This window comes from Aquarana catesbeiana, linkage group LG07 (genome assembly GCF_042186555.1).
Source record: "Aquarana catesbeiana isolate 2022-GZ linkage group LG07, ASM4218655v1, whole genome shotgun sequence".
Lineage (NCBI taxonomy): Eukaryota > Metazoa > Chordata > Amphibia > Anura > Ranidae > Aquarana > Aquarana catesbeiana.
Window position 1 is genome coordinate 266,008,671 of NC_133330.1, and position 20,713 is coordinate 266,029,383.

At 43.3% G+C, this 20,713-nt stretch overlaps 1 protein-coding gene across 1 annotated transcript in view; it reads left to right on the forward strand.

Moving 5' to 3' along the window:
- Nucleotides 1–11,602, forward strand: part of LOC141103568 (putative ferric-chelate reductase 1) — an 84,553-nt gene extending 72,951 nt beyond the window's left edge. Inside the window, exons 13-16 of the mRNA XM_073593298.1 lie at nt 5,424–5,482; nt 5,599–5,736; nt 8,571–8,596; nt 11,212–11,602. Coding sequence (XP_073449399.1) covers nt 5,424–5,482; nt 5,599–5,736; nt 8,571–8,596; nt 11,212–11,295 — 307 coding nt within the window. The 3' untranslated portion in view covers nt 11,296–11,602. The remainder of the gene's footprint in view (nt 1–5,423; nt 5,483–5,598; nt 5,737–8,570; nt 8,597–11,211) is intronic.
- The last annotated feature ends 9,111 nt before the right edge of the window (nt 11,603–20,713 follow it).

The following is a 20,713-nucleotide window of genomic DNA, read 5'->3' on the forward strand; positions in this document are numbered from 1 at the left end:
TCCGAGCATGTGTGGAACTTTGTGCGTCAGAATTGTGTACACACGATCAGAATTTACGACAACAGATTTTGTTGTCGGAAAATTTGAGATCCAGATCTCAAATTTTGTGTGACGGAAATTCCGATGGAAAATGTCCGATGGAGCCTACACACGGTCGGAATTTCCGACAAGCGCCCATCGAACATTTTCTGTCGGAAAATCCGACCGTGTGTACGGGGCATTAGAGGAAACAAATGTTAAATACAGTCTCCATGTTTAGTTTTGGAACCACTTTTTTTCCCCGAAATTTGGGCTCCTGATAGGTAGGACAGCAGGAATGTGTATAATTGTGTATAATTGCAACCATTGGTATTGAACAAGTACATCAGACCAGCTTCATCTTTGCAAAAGCAGCATCTTGAGAACAAGAAGAATTTTAATATTCTTACCTTATTGAAGGGATAAGAGGCCCTACATTGTGGGTGAATCCCTGCTACACGCAAATAGTAGCATTGGTGGTATTTTTTTTTTCTTTAAAAAAGCACTTTGATATGTAGCAGTTTAGTAATTTAATATATGTTGATTATCTGTCATTCTAAGGCAAATATTTTAATGTACTGCCAATTGCAATGTACCTTCTGGTAGACAAACAAGCATTCCTTTACCAACATTATGCTTCAGATTTTTATCATGCATATCTGAATACACACAAAAAAATTTCTTAGCTAAAAAAGCACACTCCTGCCAACTGTGAATTGCTAGATTGCCGCATGTTCTCCCAAGACGTCCTTCTCCCCAGATGTCTTGATTATACATTACCATGCATATTTTGTTGCAGAAACGGGAGTAAAAATTGTGTATGTCCAACGGGGACACAAACCGTAATAAAAAAACATTTAATCCCCTTAAACCCTTTTCCACTTTATCTAAAACAACATTAAGCATGTTTTGTTTTTTGAGTTTTTAAAAAGGTGCATAATTAAAAGGTGCAAAAGCTGCTCTCTTATTACTGATGTAAGATGTTGGTAAAAAAAGTATAGTGCTTTTGTTGCTAAATGATTATGTCCATTCCAAGTAACTCCCATCACCAGATAGTGCTAGAAACCTGATTCTTGTTAACTGTGGCCAGGGCTGGACTGGGACAAAAATGTGGCCCTGGACTTCATCCAGACCGGCCCAGGGCACAAAACATCAGGGCACGGTACATCAGGCCACATCAGGGTACAGAGCCCAGCACATCAGGGCACAAGGCACATCAGGGCACAAGGCACATCAGGGCACAGCACATCAGGGCACAGCACATCAGGGTACAGCACATCAGGGTACAGGGCACAGCACATCGGGGTACAGAGCCCAGTACATCAGCGTACAGGGCACAACATATCAGGGTACAGTGCCCAGCACATCAGCGTACAGGGCAAAACATATCAGGGTACAGTGCCCAGTACATCAGCGTACAGGGCACAACATATCGGGGTACAGTGCCCAGCACATCAGCGTACAGGGCACAACATATCAGGGTACAGTGCCCAGCACAGCAGCGTACAGGGCACAACATATCAGGGTACAGTGCCCAGCACATCAGCGTACAGGGCACAACATATCAGGGTACAGTGCCCAGTACATCAGCGTACAGGGCACAACATATCAGGGTACAGTGCCCAGCACATCAGCGTACAGGGCACAACATATCAGGGTACAGTGCCCAGCACATCAGCGTACAGGGCACAACATATCAGGGTACAGTGCCCAGTACATCAGCGTACAGGGCACAACATATCAGGGTACAGTGCACAGCACATCAGGGTACAGAGCCCAGCACATCAGCTAATAGGGCACAACACATCAGGGCACAGTACATCAGGGTATAGCACATCAGGACACAGCACATCAGGGCACAGAACATCAGAGCACACGACATTGAGGCACAGCACACCGGGGCACAGGACATCAGGGCAAAGCACATCGGGGCACAAGGCACATCAGGGCATAGGACATCGGGACACAGCACATCAGGGCACATAGCACATCAGGGCGCATCAGGGCACGTGGCACATCGGGGCACGGGGCACATGGCACATCAGGGCACGGGGCACATCAGGCCACATGGCACATCAGGGCACATTATGGCACATCAGGGCACGGGGCACATCAGGGCACATTATGGCACATCAGGGCACATGATGGGGCACATGGCACATTATGGTGCACATCGCACATCAGGGCATGGGGCACATCAGGCCACATGGTACATCAGGGCACATAGCACATCAGGGCACGAGGCACATGGCACATCAGGGCACATGATGGGGCACATGGCACATCAGGCCACATGGCACATTAGGGCACGGGGCACATGGCACATCAGGGCACATTATGGCACATCAGGGCACATGATGGGGCACATCAGGGCACATCAGGCTACATGGCACATTAGGGCACGTGGCACATCGGGGCACATCAGGGCATGGGGCACATCAGGGCTCGGGGCACATGATGGGGCACATAGCACATCAGGGCACATGATGGGGCACATAGCACATCGGGGCACATAGCACATCGGAGCACATCGGGGCACATAGCACATCGGGGCACATAGCACATCGGGGCACATGATGGGGAACATAGCACATCGGGGCACTTGATGGGGAACATAGCACATCGGGGCACATGATGGGGCACATAGCACATCGGGGCACATGATGGGGCACATGACGGGGCACATAGCACATCAGGGCACATGATGGGGCACATGATGGGGCACATAGCACATCGGGGCACATGATGGGGCACATGATGGGGCACATAGCACATCAGGACACATGATGGGGAACATAGCACATCGGGGCACATGATGGGGCACATGATGGGGCACATGATGGGGCACATGATGGGGCACATAGCACATCAGGGCACATGATGGGGAACATAGCACATGGGCACATGATGGGGTGATGGGGCACATAGCACATCGGGGCACATGATGGGGCACATAGCGGGGCACATAGCGGGGCACATAGCACATCGGGGCACATGATGGGGCACATGATGGGGCACATAGCACATCATCAGGGCACATTGTGGGGTCTTACTAGCCAGCATGCAGAGTAGCGCAGGGAGCTTCTGTAGTAATAAGTTCTCTCTCGTGTCATCACGCTGTTCTCTGGCGGCCCCGCCCCCTCCTCTCTTCTTGTCTATACCAGATGATCCTACAAGCCAATTGGTATAGACGAGAAGAGAGGAGGGGGCGGGGCCACCGGAGAACAGCGTGATGACACGAGAGAGAACTTATTACTACAGAAGCTCCCTGCGCTACTCTGCATGCTGGCTAATCTCGATCTACCCGTCAGGCGCCAGCTGTTGGCGGTTGACGGGTAGATCGCCGCGCACCGCAGATGCGCCTGAAAGTGAAAGTGGCCCAGACTGAGCCATCGGCCCACCGGGAATCTCCCGGTAGTCCCGATGGCCAGTCCATCCCTGACTGTGGCGACTGGTGAAGTTTTAGGATGGGAGGGGGGCGCCAAACCCCACCCTTCCTTTTTGACCCCTCCCACTTGGTGAAAATGGGCGTGGTTTCAGCTAAATAGTGGGCGTGGCTCTAAGGTGGCGTGGGTTGCGTCTGAGACGAACGAGGGATGGAGGGACAGCAGGCCCAGATCCTACACAACAATAAAAATATGTGTATTTTAGAAAATTTAACAATCAATAGATAAAGATGTTCCAAACACCTGGTGTTAGCACTTCAATCATCCCGGCACCATGGTTGTTATGGTGTCAGGATGATTGAAGCGCATTATTTCTATTATTACATTGTAATATAAAATGAAATCATTCAACTCACCATAATGCAGAAATAGTGGGAGTCCTGAGCGTATCACTAGCCACGTCGCCTGCCACCAGATGCCATCAGGTCTGTCTTTACATCAGGTGCCCCCAGCGGAGTCCCTCTTTAAATGCAGCCTGCCTGTGTCCCATCAAATGCAGCCTGCCTGTGTCCCACCAAATGCAGCCTGCCTGTGTCCCACCAAATGCAGCCTGCCTGTGTCCCACCAAATGCAGCCTGCCTGTGTCCCACCAAATGCAGCCTGCCTGTGTCCCACCAAATGCAGCCTGCCTGTGTCCCACCAAATGCAGCCTGCCTGTGTCACATCAAACCCCCCTCCCCCCGTTCTCCTTGGGAGCACACACAGTGGTACTTACCTTGCTGTTGTCCTCTCCTGCGGTGTCGCCTATCACAGCGGCGATAGGAGTCCGCTCCTCATACTTCCGGTTTTCTCTGTCCTGGGTGCAATGGGAGAGAGAAAACAGGAAGTGACATCAAATTCAGATGTCAATCAAACCGCCCGGCAATACTAATAGATACTGCAAGTGCTGGCACCGCAAGGCGGGATAAATGCCCGCAAATGAAGCGTCGCGTCTGCAATCTCGTGATTGCATAGACGTGACGCTTCCCATAAGTGCACTGTGTCCTGGGTCTAAACACAGTGCACTTAAGGACTTTTTTTTTTTTTTTTTGTGTGATTTCCATGGGGTGGGGGCGGCGCCCCTGCGCCACCTATGGACGGGCCACCACTGCTTGTTAAATACAGTCCCTCCCTTCCTTCTATCTCTAAACCATGCATGTTATGTTTTCAGTGCGTTAACATGCTGTACATTAATGCTGCACAATAATATCCGTTGCCTTAGGGCAGCCCAATAAAATGAATGGGCTGCCAATGCACAGACTTTTGAGTTGCAAAGCACTACGGTGCATTGCGCTACAATGCAGGTACATTTACCTAAATGGTCAAAATCATAGGTGCAGCAAATCATGTAGCATGCATTGCCCAGCACACATGTTAATGCATCAAAATGTCATAAATCAGTGATTTCCAACAGTACAAAATAAATAAATAAAGAACATTGTAAAACTGTAATTATATTCTCCAACTTAAAGTGAACCTGACTCAAAAACCATAGACATAACAAAATGTAGCCTGTTCAGCAACAACTGGCCATAATTTCGATCCATCTATGAGTCACTGCATAAAAGCTACCGACCATGATTATTGAATTTTACTGGCTGGGAAATCTCCCGCTGTCCCTTAACCATCGGTTGTATAATGTATGGTTTCTAGTAGTCTCAGGAGATTTGGAATGAGATTTGGTGATTCCACTACTGGGCTGCTCACTGTTCTCCTTGCTGGAGGCTCTGACATGAAGAAACAAAACCCTACCTCCACCAAAATGGCCTCCACACAGACGCAATAGAGATCAAGGCATTGTAAGTCAGTAATAGGGAAAGATCAGCTGCTGGAAGAGCACAAGCAATGCAGTCCTTTGCCCTCCACCTGTCTTTTTTTGCTTCCAGAGGAATGTTCCTCTTTAAAGGCAATGTAAGACCCTCAAAGCAATTCAGAAATCTGTATTATTGCCATGCTCATTTTCATCTGTTATAATTGCAGGCGCTATATCTTCAACTGGGGACACAGACTCAATGCACTGGTTATAAAAGTGCTTGCAGGTAAGAGTGTAGTAATCTTCAAATATGAAGAATACTGTTTTATTTTTTAGTAAACTGATTAGTGTTGTTGATTAACACGCTGTGCTAATTATCATAAACTTGATCTTTTTCTGTAGTGGCCACCATCTTTCTTGGGCTGATTCTGATAGACAAAACCTCCAACAATTGGATGCCCAAGGTTATGGGTGGATTTTTTGCATGGGAGGTTCTTTTTTATATCATCCTGGAGATTATGGTGCACTTGAAAAAAGAAAGTAAGTACCATATGGATTCCTTACAGTGCCACCTTACCTGCTAAAACTACGATGATGAAGCACTAACAATTTGTTATAATTTGTAGAATGCTCAAAACGGAGATGAAAATGGCTAGGGAGCTTGTGGGGCCAGCTCCTTTTTGTATTAAAAGCATTGCATTTGTATTTTTACCATTTTTTCTTTATTACCTACAGGATTCACATGTTTATGTTATCACTCTCACTAACTATGGTGGCTTCTTTTCAGGGAGAAACGATTGCTAGTGTGTCTGCCACCTGTTGGCTAAATCAAAGAAACCAGCTCAGGCACACATAGGCATGCTTTTGGCTTCACTAGGCAGCAAATAAAAATTCTGCTCAGTGCACGGAGATATTTCATGAGCATTAATTCCTTCTGGTAGTTCTGACACTTTGGTATGGCAATCTGTAATTGCCTTTATCATTCTGGTGGTCACCCAAGCCTGTCTTACAGATTCCTTTGTTTCATGTGCCAAACACACCCACATCTATTTGTATTTTGATCCTTATCCTAGAATTACCTTCCCTGATCTGTCTGTTTTGTAGTCTACATTTAAGGATAAGCTCAGGCATGTTGGCACAGCGCACGTGCAGAGCCCCCCAGGAAGTTGGAGCTGCGCTAATCACGGGCAGTGAGACCTTGTCCCAATCGCGGCTGCAGAGATCGGAAAATGTCTCACTGCTTGTGATTAGCGCAGCGCAGTGCCGACTTCCTGACACGCCAGAGCTCATCCTTAGTCTACATTATTACCTGCTGATTTGGCATTTGGTACAAATTATTCCCTGGTGTTTAAAGCCGGCCACAGAGCGATTTTTTTTTTTTTTTTTTTTTCCCCTTGATGGGGAAATTGTGTTCTCCCGGAGGGGGTGGGGAGGGCATCCTTGCCTGGCCTGGAGAACAAATAGTGATTATTGCCAGCGGCTATAGCCGCTGGCAATAATCACACGGAAAATCTGACAGGCTGTTTGTACCCAAATTGATGGATCAATCAATTTTGGGTACAATCAGTCAGCTTATACATGGTTCGAATCTTGGCCAGTCCCTGCTCAACCGCCCAAGATTCGAACTGTTTATATCCGGGTTAAGGGTTTTTCCTCACATGTGGTAAACCTGGCCACCCCTCTGAATGCTGAGAGTTGTAGTCCTGCGGGCATAAATTCACACACAATGGTAGACAAAAGGCTTCTGCCTTCCTCAGAAGCATTGTAAAAAAAAAAATCTTAAATCTAGATAAACCGTGGATGTGTTAAAGAGAATTTTTTCAGAATTTGTATTTACCTCTAAAATCCTCGTATGACCCTCACTGTTAATTATCAACAGCTGATTATCATTACAGTACTTTCCCTGAGAAGAAGACTGTAACATTCCATGGCAATGTTTGAAAGGGTTGGAACAGAACTGAAGCCAAAACTTTTTCTTTTCATGTTGGATAGCGTAAGGGAGGGTTATAACCCCTGTAGTCTGTTTCTTTCCATGTGTGTCCCATTGGGGAGATTTCCTTTCACTTCCTGTCCCATAGCCAAAACAGGAAGTGAGAGAATCCCTTGATGCCAATAGGGTCGCCAAAGCTAGTGTCCCCATTGGAAGATGTCCCCTCTATTCTGGTGACAATTCAAAGTTTGGGATTTTATTTCACTTTTAGTGATGATGAAAAACAGGACAATAAGATTGACACTCCCTAATGGGGGCACAGACAACAATAAAAAATCTGACAGGTGTGCTCATACCTCACTGCAATATAGACTTTTGCACTTAGTTATCTTTAACCTTATGCTGGTTCCTGGACTTTTAAGCCAGGCCTCAAATGATAGAAATGTTTGTTTTTAATGTGTGATAAAAAGGAGTTCACAAACTCTAACATCAAACTGTTATGCCACTGGGCATTTTTTTTACAAGACTATACCTGCTTTTGGCTCTGTTATTTAAGACGACAACACTTCTAAGGCCTTTTAAATATTCTGTCACAGCTGCTACTTCTACAGGGTTAATACTGCCTGAAGAAAAATCATGTGCTGCTTCTAAAATTACTTAACAGCTTTTTTTTAAATTAAAATTGATTAGGTTGGGGTTGCTGCTACAGAAGTCATTGTAAAATCAGCTGTTCTGGAATACCATGTACGGCTTTAAACCATTGTCCAAGCCTGTCATTTAAAGTATTTGCACATTTTCAAAGTTGCCCTGAAAAGTGCATGTAATCTGACATGGGTACATATCCTATCTGGCAGTGCCCAGCTTCCCATGCCCATTTATCATTTTATTTGTTGGCAATATCTTGCTTAGTATCCATACAATTGGTCAGAATTGAGTAGGGTTTGCACTTCATAGACCTCAATAAAGTTGGCCACAAATTGTTCAAGTCAAATTTGTGAAAACTGTTCGCAAACCGAATCTGGACAGATTTTCTCATCCCTAGTTGCTTGTTAATTCCATAAATAAGAGCACTGCATTTCAGATGGCCATAGAGGGGCAAATGTCCCCAAGAGTGACAAGTGGTAAGATGTCTGTCCTCTCATCTACTCATACACAGATCTGTAAAATCTGTATGCAACAAAAATGTATTACTCAAACCATTTCATTTCCTTTTGAGTAGTTAACCTTAACCATTTATCATAATTTGTTGTACTATTTTGCAAAGCTAAAATGATAAATTGAACAAAAGATCTTGCAGCATCTGGATCATTATCTAAAAATCATGATCATGTGGCCAGCATACAGTTATGGTATTTTGGATCATGGATTATTTAGTGTGATTGAATAATATAAAGATAACATATTAAGGCTTCATTTTTATGTGTTTGTATTTACTGTCTTTCAGATGTGTATGAAAATGATAGAATAAAGGTAAGTTATCTGTTGTTTTTGAATAGAATAAAACCATTGTAATTTTCACTAATTTACATCTCTATTAATTGCATACTTGTTGTTGGAGTAGTTCCATAACACATAATCTGAAAATATGTTCAAATTCTCAAAATTATGACCTGTAAGGCTGGGGCAGGTGGGGAACAGGATAGGCAGCTGGTGCAGTGTTTTCATGTAAGGGGGTAACTCCTCATCAGCTGTCAAAAAGGAAGAGAAGCCGGTCCACAAAGAGGATGCCTGCCCCATACGCTTGCAGCACAGCATGAGAGCAGGGTATTCTGAGCAGGCAGAGAAGTTCTGAGGCAAAGGACTGTGACAGGCATCATCCTTTGATACTAATGTGCTGCAAGGTCAGAAAAGGGAGTGCTTAGCCAGTGAAAAGCTCAACTGTCCTGGTCCTGATGCTCTTGGAAGTGAGGGGAGTTAAGGTCTGGACCCCTGAACCCCCCACCCCCACCCCAGCTACACCCCTGACAGCATGCTCCGTACTGCTAGTTTGAGAATATGAGTGCTGACACCTGTGCAATGTAGTTGGAAATTGTGGTGAAAAGTTGCCTGAGCCTATGATATGCTTTCTCTTCTACCCTATGTCATAACAGAAGATTCTTAAAGATGGATACACATTTGTGCAGCACCTTGGGGTGTGTTTGTGCAGATTTCATTATGACAAGGCTGCCAACACACCATAATGAGCAAAAAACATACGCGACCCATTTTTGAGAACATGGCACATCACAAAGCATGATGTTTTAGTAATGATGTGCTGCCATGCATTTGCCATTGCTGCATGGGCCATGCATAATAAATGGCTCCACAACGTGCTGCAGCACAGTTTGCATATTATAGTTACATGCAGTAAGGGCCTATTTATACCAGGCTACTGATGTAATGAATGTGTGCTGTTGCATTGTGGTGCCATTAATTGTGAATGGCAGCCCAGTGCAAAGTCCCGACCTGCATGCATTGCAGTGCACCCCAGGTGCGCCATAATACTGTACATTGTGATGCACTGCAACAACCAAACTATGTGCATATCCAATTTTTTGTCTACTGTGATGTCTTAAAGTGTTCCATCCAAAAATGAAAGTTCCACTTTAAGGACTCCTAACACTCTGACATACCACATTTGGCATGTAATTTTTTTTGGGGGGGGCGAGTACCTAGTTTTGACAGGTGCCTGCTCCCACTTCCACTTGCAGCTGCATAGGTGACTCCAGCAGAAGTTCTCCTCTCCGCTCCCTCCCTCCAATCTTCTGGGACACGTCATAGGTCCCAGAAGATTGTTTGGCCATTCAGGACACGTAGCGCAACTCACGCATGAGCAGAGTGAACCCGGCTGTGAAGCCACAAGCTGTCACAGCTGGGTGCCCACACTAGTGATGCCGGTGCTGAGGAGAGAACCGCTGGATTGTGTGACAGCTGAGTATATGTTTATTAAAAGTAAGCAGCTACACTTTTTGTAGCTGTTGACTTTTAATAAACACAGAAATGTCTGGAACTCCGCTTTTACTTTAACTCAATGCACATTAACGGACGACCCTGGTAACAAAGGAGTCCTAAATTGCCTTTTACACATTTTTACTCTTGGCTACTGAACATTAACAGTAAAAAAAACTCTGCTCTTAGTGTATGAATAAACTACCTAGCAGCAACAAACTATAAAGCGTTAGAATAGAAACACCAATGATAACGATAGTACAATAATAGTCATGCTTTTAAAGATTACTACCCAACGTGTGATAATATGTTATAAAAAAAAAATACCAAATTATACTATAAAAATACTATAACTTTAGTGATAAACAAGTGTATCAACCCAATATCAATAACATAAGTATAATATTGATACTAGTGCATGTGTCATGTGAGTAACAAAGTGCTGACACTCTACTGTGCAAACTTCATAATTGCATGCCACCTCCTTACCGGATAATCTGATCTCCAGATGATGTCAAACATGCCTAAATGTAATAGGACCGCCAAGGAACACATAAAAAGGATATCCTCTGCTTCTTAATGTTGCAACATCAGACCACAGCAGGCATTAGCCCAAAGGCTAAGCCCCTTTGGAAACAATGTCACCAATACCCCATGGGTCAAAGACAACAGTATGGCCCCAGAAAGAGAACAGAGGGACTACAGTTTACACTTTAAACAATCACTTTTTTAAATAAAAAGATACTCGCACATTTAAAAAGATAAATGGCATAGAGAGTACAAAAACACCACACTATATCACGCTCGCGTGTGTGATGATGCCCCCACCATGGCCCCTACCAACATATTTCGTCTTCAGGGGACAACAGGTGTGTCTCTGTTGCTCCTTCATCCAGAGAGTAGGCACTCAAATACAGGATGTGTGTTACTGGTCAGATCACCAGGTGAAAGCAGTAAAAAAGCCTAAGAAAAGGAAACTAATGCAGCTACCACATCTGATTGGTAAGCTGCTATATATTGCAATTTTGCTTTTGGGATTAATACCACTTTAAATGAAATGTACAATTCCAAATAGCCACTCAAGGAATAAGCACACTTTGACAGTAAAATTCTAAATACCATTCAACATTTAATGTACTTTTATTCTGTATTTGCAGCCTGAAATAAAAGTCCTCATTGTATTCATCGCTGGAAATGTGGCCTTCCTTATAGCCCTACTGGTGGGCATTGGACAATCTTAGTATAAGAACTGCTATTTGGAAGGATAACCCTTTTATTTGCCAAAAGACTGTTTACAATTATTTCCTTCTACTGTCATAAGCAAATGGCTTTCTACTTCTTTTGTAAAAAACCAATGTCCATACCCAATGTGTTCAGACGCATTTTCCTTGTGCAGAATGCATGTAAAGTGTTTACAATGACTGATATCTGGGCATGAATGAGTAAACACTGGGACAGATGACTGTATTTACAAAAATCATGTCAAAATTGTACTTAAGTTTTTATATAAACCTTGACTTTTGTTTTATAAATATTAATTTGTGTAAATTTTAATATTTATTTTTTTAGCACAGTTATAACTTGGGCATATGTCACTGCTTATTATATTTCAGACATAGGGGTTGATTTACTAAAACTGGAGTTAGAAGCTGATTGACTACCATGCACAGCTGCACCAGTTTTAGTAAATCAACCCCATAGTTTCAACCTTTATCACGGTTTCTATGCTTTTACCGACAGACTTGTCTCAGTTATGCTTTCGGTCAGATACATTTGTGCATATAAATGCAATCAGTAATACAAACATACAAAATTACTGGTAATGCAGTTTATAGGGGAACAGCTCATCTTATAAACTGTATAGATGGGGCTAAATTATACCTTTCAAAGTAACTCCTGTCTTTGTCTTCCAATATTTTTTTGTTTGAAAACACATTACAGTACAGAATATTAAAGTGAATTAAAAAAAATCTTCCTTTTGTCAGGTTTGGGTTAATGAATTGTGCACGGCAGCCCAACTACAGAGAGTAAAATGTAATACTCCTCTTTATCAGATACATACAAAAGTCCTGCTTTGAGGAACAACGCCACTAGGCACTGTAAACCTAGAGCAAGGGTCTCCAAATTTTTTAAACAAAGGGCTAGTTTACTGTTCATACTTTTGGGGGCCAGTGAGAGTAGAAAATGTCCTTATGTCAGTGGGAGAAATGGTGCCCCATTGTTGGTATCAGTGGAAGGAAAATACTATCAATGTTCACATTGCACACGTTCCTAGAATAGGCTGAGAACGAAATAGGTGCTGCAGCAACAACCAGCTGGGAATTTGGTACTATCACAGATTAATGTACATATTTGCCAGCACACCATGAACCTTCAATTAATGTCTAAATGCTTTTATCTAAATTTACCGCTACCCCTAAAGGAGCCGCTAATTGGGATGAGTCCGGTTCTGCCACGACCTTCCAGAGGCCTCAGCCCTTCTGGCACACCAAGGCCTGGGTTTTGACTAAGGCCTTACAGGCTGAAACGCGTCAACTGACTTAATCTGTGTTTGTTCACTGTGGCTATTCAATAAAATGAAGAAATTTTAAGAGCAATAACCGGAGTGTGAATCATTTTTTCTTCATTACTCTACTCAGCCAACAACTGTGGATCGAGCACCTGGGAGCTCTGCTATCTATGTGGTGTATGGGTAGTAGCACTGACTTTTCTGTTTATACTTCTGACACACCAGGTTAATGGAGGAAAAGAGCAAGCAACACAAATTCCATAACACTCACTAACAAGATTATGTTGAGTGAGGCACCAAGACCATGCATAAAAGTAAACTTGTATATTATTATTTAGAAAGGTGGTTAATAAGGCAAATGAAAACCAACAACGATTATGGTTACACAATCCAACACACCAAGTAGTTAACAAAGAAAGAGAGTAGGGCATAAATGGTGTGAAAGACCCAAATCAGCATAAACAGTAGCAGTGTAACCAGAGTACCCAACAGGCAGTAAACAGATCTTATTTAACAGTACTGGAGCTATACTGCCCAAGTGTCCTAATGATTACTGTGCTAAACCTAGACTGGGTGAACACAATCAGCATTAAACAGCATAAACCATGTAAAGGAAAAAAAAAGAAGTGAACTATTTACCGCTAGCCGACCACCTGCTGCAGTTATACTGCAGCAGATTGGCACAGCTGCGCAATTCGCCAAAGCTGTATGTCACTTCTTTTAGACGTCAGAGCAGGCATGCACCCGCCGCATGTCCCCAGAGCTGATGCGCGTGCCTAGCTACCGCGATGACCGCTGGGCACCCGCGATCGCTCGTGACAGAGCGAGAACCGGGATCTGTGTGTGTGTAAACACACAAATCCCGGTTCTTTAAGGGGAGAGGAGACATATCGTGTGTTCATAATAAGTATCTCTCTCCTCCCCTAGTCAGTCCGACCCCCCCTACAGTTAGAACACACCTAGGGAACACAGTTAAACACTTGATCCCCCTAGTCTTAACCCCTTCCCTGCCAGTGACATTTATACAGTAATCAATGGCTAATTTTAGCTCTGATCGCTGTATGAATGTTAATAGTCCCAAAATAGTGTAAAAGTGTCTGATCTGTCCGCCGCAATGTCACATTCCTGATAAAAATCTGAGATCGCCACAATTACTAGTAATAAAAATAGTAATAAAAATGACATAAATCTATTCCCCATTTTATAGACGCTATAACTTTTATGCAAACCAATCAATATACGCTTATTGAGTTTTTTTTTTTTACCAAAAATATGTAGAGGAATACATATCGGCCTAAACTGAGGAGAAATTCATTTCAAATACCACCAAAATAAAGCTCTATTTGTGGGGAAAAAAAGGACATTCATTTTGTTTGGGTACAACATCGCACGACCATGCAATTGTCAGTTAAAGCGACACGGTATCGTATCGCAAAAAATGGCCTGGTCAGGAAGGGTGCAAATCCTTCTGAGGCTGAAGTGGTTAAACTTGGTAAAAGCAGCAATCTCTACGATGGAGCTTCTGCCGGAAATGTTGGGGCCCTTAGATGATGGTGCACTATAGGAAGCATTTATAGTCTGTAGACAGTAAGAGATGCAGCTTACCACTTGCTTACTGGGCACTTAAACCCCCCTCCTATCCAGACCAATTTTCAGCTTTCAACGCTGACGCATTTTGAATGACAATTGCGCGGTCATACAACACTGTACCCAAATGAAATTTTTATCATTTTTTTCCAACAAATAGTACTTTCTTTTGGTGATATTTGATCACCTTTTGCGGTTTTTATTTTTTGTTAAAAAAATGTAAAAAGACCGAATTTTAAAAAAAAAACTTTTTTTTATATTTTGTTATAAAATTTTAAAAAGGGTAATTTTTCTCCTTCATTGATGTACGCTGATGAGGCAGCACTGATGGGCACCGATAAGTGGCAGTGATGGGCACTGATGGGTGGCAGTGATGGGCACTGATGGGTGGCAATAATGGGCACTGATCTGTTACACTGATAGGCAGCACCGCTAGGTGGCACTGATTGGCACCACTGGTGGGCATTGATAGGTGGCACTTGTGGGCATTGATAGGTGGCACTCATGGGCATTAATAGGTGGCACTGGTGGGCACTGGTGGCAATGGCAGGTGGCACTGGCAGGGGGTACTGGTGGCACATATGAGGCATTATTGCCTCTTCCTCTTTGGGACCGATGTCCCTTGCTGTCAGCGCAAGGAGAAAAAAAACAATCACAGAGCTTTTGCTTTGATCATGTGATCAGCTGTCATTGGCTGACAGCTGATCACATGGAAAGGGGCCAGGAACGGCCCCTTACTCGGATCGGTGATCACCCGAGTTTCAGTGACACCCAGCGGATGTCACCTGGTTAAACAAAGCAAGGCAGAACACTTGTGAGCCTAGGGGTGCATGGCAAAGCTGTAATATAATTGCACCATAACATTGCAATAACATAATGTAAACTTTAGTGGCCGAAATATCAACTGGTGGTATCTGAATATGAAGGAAATGCTAACCGTATCCTTACCTCAGTGGTCTGTCTGTTATTATTCACCAACAAATCATTAAAGCAGTTGTATACCTGCAGGAGAAAAAAAACCTGTAAGGCATAATGAGCTAGTATGCAGCACATACTAACTCATTATGAAATACTTACCTTAGAACGAAGCGTCGGTTTCTAATCTCGGTCCACGCCGAGGGAGCTGACTTTTTGCCCTCGGTGTGTCTTCCGGGTTCGCGGCTCCGGCGCTGTGAGTGGCCGGAGACGCCATGATGTTGTGCGGGAGTTTTCTTCCCGGCAAGGTCCGGCAGCGTCTGCCAGACCTTCAGCAGGGCATTCACAGCGCATGCGCCGCTGACGTTAGCGGCTGCATGCAAAGTGCATATTTCCTAAACCGTACACACATAGGAGCAAAACTTACAACAAAAATAAATTTTGTCAACCATGCAACAAACTGAATCATCATCTAAAAAACCTCTCCCATTCGTTAATAAAGACTGCTAAAATTAATATGTTAACGCCTACACCCTTACTATATAATCAACCAATACCCCTATATACTACCTCCTCTATAGTTTCAGAACCGTCCTAATCAATTTTACAACATTATATAAAAAAGAGAGAGAAAAAAAAGGAAAAAGAAAAAAGCAACAAAAAAAAGGGGGGGGGAGGGGAAGACAGTAAAAAAAGGGAAAAGAAGATAAAGGAAAAGTCATGTAAAGCCCATTTTATGGAGATAAACCTCCAGTGTGCTTGCAGCCAAGGGGAAAAATTGAAATGAGAACCATAGATACCCACATTAGCTATTCAAATTATTGTCAAGGAGGGTTCTTCCCTCCTTTGAGGCCAGAAAAACATTCCAAAGCGACCAGGTTCTGGAGCAGTCTTAAATAAATTTATATTTTTTTACAAATATGTATGTGAGTCCTTGCTGTAGTTGCCTCAAATCTTCTGCCTTAAATTTTCAAATTGATAGGATGACGGTACATTATGTTTGTTTATGGTTTTGTAGCGATATTATTCAGGACAAAATATGTGTAAACAATAGAACTAATTGCACAAATTTAGGTATCTCTATCAAAATGTAAGTCCGTGTATATGAGCCTTGGTTACAAAATAACCCTATGCCTATTCCTGACATGCAGTAATTACATTGTTGAGATTATACAAGGTGAATAATAAATGCAGTGCTTACTACGTTATCAACAGTAATTATAACTTGGGTGCTCGAGCTACCTAAATGGCCTAAGTTTTTGACCTCAACAGGAGGTACAGCCTGTCACCCCATTTGGGTTCACACTGTGAACAGACTTTTTGTTGGGTTTTCACACGGTAGCTCACCTTGGACCTTATTGAGGGTCCATAGAGAGATAAAAAGAGTAGTAAGTTCTGTCATTGTATTGTTAGAATTTAAGAACATAGATGTAGTTTGGTCATAGGTACAGAGTTATTCCCACACACCCAACACACCACCATGTGCGACTCACTGATAAGCATCCAACAGTTGGAGTTTGACCGCTTCTATTAATACTCCACCCCACCAACAGGCATCATATATGCTTCAGAGTATCAATATTTTCTGTTCATATTTTATAAATGTGTAGAGGCATATTTAGAGGATCTCCAAATCTCCCAATGTTTGTGGAAAGTCGGAGATCCTCTTTTTGTGTAGGCAAGAATTTTTTCCATTGTATATTGAGCATTTACTCTGGAGATGACCTCTTCTTTAGGGGGGTGTTTGTGATCACCATTTCTTTGCTATTGAGATGCGGGCTGCGAACAGTATATGAATGACCACTTTCTTCATTAGAGGGGGAAAAGATTCGATACCCAGGCTTAGCAGTGTAAATGCAGGGTTGAGGGCATAGTGTATGTTTACTTAACAGACAACAATACTTTTCTGATGGGAACATCTAGTCTTGAGGTGCACTCTGGATAACCGAATCCCTAAGGTTCCTGGCTATTATGTACAGTGAGATTATTAAAGAAGCATTTGTATCATTGAACAATTTTATCCTATGTATGGCAAGGATGTTTGGCAAAGTAACAAGCTTTTTTGAATGCTCCCCTCCCCTGTAGCATATAGATGCCTTTCCGTCATTCCCTTCTTGCTCCATTCAACTGCTTGAACAAGTGTTCTAACATCAGAAGAATGAGGTGTTTTTGGTCACAAATGGGACTTTGAGAGTGACCAATACACCAAATATGTATTTATTATATAAATTTAGACATAGTTAAAATTGTCACAGTGGACATAGAAACATGACAACATGTGAAATAAACAATTGATGCATATACAGACATTAATTACATCTCGGATGAACCTGACGTTTCTGGCTAGATGCATTTCTTCAGGGGTTATTTACAAACAGACAGACAGTAGACATAGCAAAGCTGAAGGCAAATATTGATGAAATATCAAATGCATACCAATGGTATCAATTGTGTAAAAAGTAAAAATGAGAGCAGGAAGCAGGCTGGTAGGTGCAGAGCTGAGGAGACACAGATTCTTGCACCCCTGCAGGGGTAAAACGCCTGTAGTGACTGTACTGGCTGTATGTGGAGAAGATACCTCCACCTTGGTTCAACAAACACTGGGGTATCCAGATCCCTCTGCCCCTCCTGGGGTGAATCACTACCACTAGATAAAGTTGCAAGTCACCTTTCCGTGTCAGACCGCAGGATATCCTCTCACCCGCCGGTGTTCTCGTCCGGCATCTCCTCCGCAGCGTCGGCATCTTCTTCCCTTCTTCTCCTCGGGCCGCCTCGCTTCCATGATGGCATGGAGGGAGGCTCCCGCTCTTTTCTTCATCTTCTTCTCTTCATCTTCTTCTCTTCATCTTCTTCTCTTCATCTTCTTCTCTGGGCCGCTCGGCATCCATGGTGGCATGGAGGGAGGCTCCCGCTGTGTGACGCTTCTCCTCTTCTGACGGTTCTTAAATAATGGGGGGGGCCACCTTGTGACTCCACCCCCTCTGACGCATGGTGACTTGACGGGACTTCCCTGCGGGGAATGCCACAGGGAAGTCCCGTCAAGTCACCGTGCGTTATTTAAGAACCGTCAGAAGAGGAGAAGCGTCACACAGCAGGAGCCTCCCTCCATGCCACCATGGATGCCGAGCGGCCTGGAGAAGAAGATGAAGAGAAGAAGATGAAGAGAAGAAGATGAAGAGATAAGCGGGAGCCTCCCTCCATGCCATCATGGATGCAGAGTGGCCCGAAGAGAAGAAGGGAAGAAGACGCCGCGGAGGAGATGCCGGACGAGAACACCGGAGGAAGAACCAGAAGAACCAGAAGAAGATGGAGGAAGAAACCCAAGGAAGATAGAAGAAAGGAATTGTCAAAAACTGTCTCTTGTCGTTTTTTACAGTTTTTTAGTGAAATGGTAGGTGTACTTTTGTACCCCCTTACCATTTCAAACAGGGGGGAGGGCCGGGATCTGGGGGTCCCCTTGTTAAAGGGGGCTTCCAGATTCCGATAAGCCCCCCACACGCAGACCCCCACAACCACCGGCCAGGGTTGTGGGGATGAGGCCCTTGTCCTCATCAACATGGGAACAAGGTGTTTTGGGGGGCTACCCCAAAGCACCCTCCCAATGTTGAGGGCATGTGGCCTGGTACGGTTCAGGAGGGGGGGTGCTTTCTCGTCCCCCCCTCTTTTCCTGCAGCCTGCCAGGTTGCGTGCTCAGATAAGGGTCTGGTATGGATTTTTTGGGGGACCCCACAGCGTTTTTTTTTTAATTTTGGCGTGGGGCTCCCCTTAAAATCCATACCAGACCTGAAGGGTCTGGTATAGACTTTGAGGGGGACCCCACGCCATTTTTTTTTTTCATTTTGGTTCGGGGTTCCCCTGTGGGGAATTCCCATGCCGTTTTTATCAATGAACTTCTATGTGTGTTGTCGGACCGGCAATGCATTAATAGCCGCGAGTAATTTTAAATTACTTTTTTTCCTTTGAAATGTCACTTTGCTGTCAGACTGTTCTAAACACGGGAAACATCCGCCCCTTTACAGGCATACTATAGACACCCCCCAGGTACGAAATTTAAAGGGATATTACACTTTTATTGTTTCACTTTAAGCATTATTAAAATCACTGCTCCCGAAAAAACTTTTTTTTGCATTGATCCATGTCCACTGGGGCAGGACCCAGGTCCCCAAACACTTTTTATGACAATAACTTGCATATAAGCCTTTAAAATTAGCACTTTTGATCATTCATGTTCGTGTCCCATAGACTTTAACGGTGTTCGTGTGCTCGAACAAATTTTTTGCCTGTTCGCATGTTTTGGTGCGAACCGAACAGGGGGGTGTTCAGCTCACCCCTACTCTGCACCTACCAGCCTGCTTCCTGTTTCCTGCTGCATCAGCTGAACTGACAGCACCTGCCATTCAAGCTGGAGCTGCATTGAATCAAGCTGGAGAGTAACGTCTGATATCAGCATTGAGCCCAGGGGTGGCTCCAAAGCGTGATTTGACTCAGGGTAGCAGCTGAGTAACACGCTCTGAGGTGAGCATATTAGCCTAAGGGGGCCACTGGAGTGCACTGGAGCATGGTTTGCAGCACCAAGGATTTATGAGCATGTCGAATAACACCACAAATGGACAATATCTACATTATGATTATATATATGATTATATAATGGGACATTTGTGATGGTTATCATGGAGCACTAAGCACTTTTTGCATTTGTTTATGCGCTTTATATTTGTATTATTTAATATCTAATATTTTTTTGTATGCACATTGCACTTTATACACTAGATTTATATGAATTCACTTTTACTTGTTTAATTTATTTTCACGTTATATATAAGATTTGTTATTATTTATTGGCATTTTATTGGCAATTCTTCACAGTATAAGTGCCCATTTACACATCTCATATTCTATATTATATATCTATTAATTATTGTGTTCAGCGCAGCGCATATTTTCCATCAGTAGTAGTTTGCACGGTATATGAAACGTGATCTGCGCTTGCAGCTGGATATTGGCATACATTTGGCACAGGACCGTTGTGGCTCACAAGATTCTCTTTAGTTTGAATAAAAATATTACACGACTTTTAGGTTAATTTAATGACTAGATTTTTCTTTTCCATAAGTGGCTGCAATATCTGTGATTGAGTCTTTGACATGTTGGAACTGGTATTCTTACATAGGATGGATTCCCCATTTCTTATTACCAATTTGGTTAACAGGTCAACATGTGTATTTGCTTGCGTTGGACACTTCTTAGATTTATTCTTGTGTTCCCTAAGAGGTACAAACACCTGCCGTTCTTCCTTCCCTAATGATTTTATTTTATCCACGTCATATCTCTCCATTTCTTCACTGGCCATAGGTGTACTTTCTTTCTTCAATGTGTAACGACTTTAAGAATTCTGTAATTGATGTGTGTAAACTCATGCAAATTAGACAGAGCTCCATCTAAAAGTAATTTCCTCAGTTTAAGTATGGGACCCTCCAAGTTGTATTTCAAGTTCAATTTCTGAGCAAACAGGTTCATGTTACAAGTTCAAAACAAATCAAATTCAGATAGAAATTAAGGCCTAATTGTTATAAATGCAATTTCTCCTGAAAGTAAGACATTGATGTCAATTTTATCACTTCAAAATCCATATGCATATGTATCTAGGT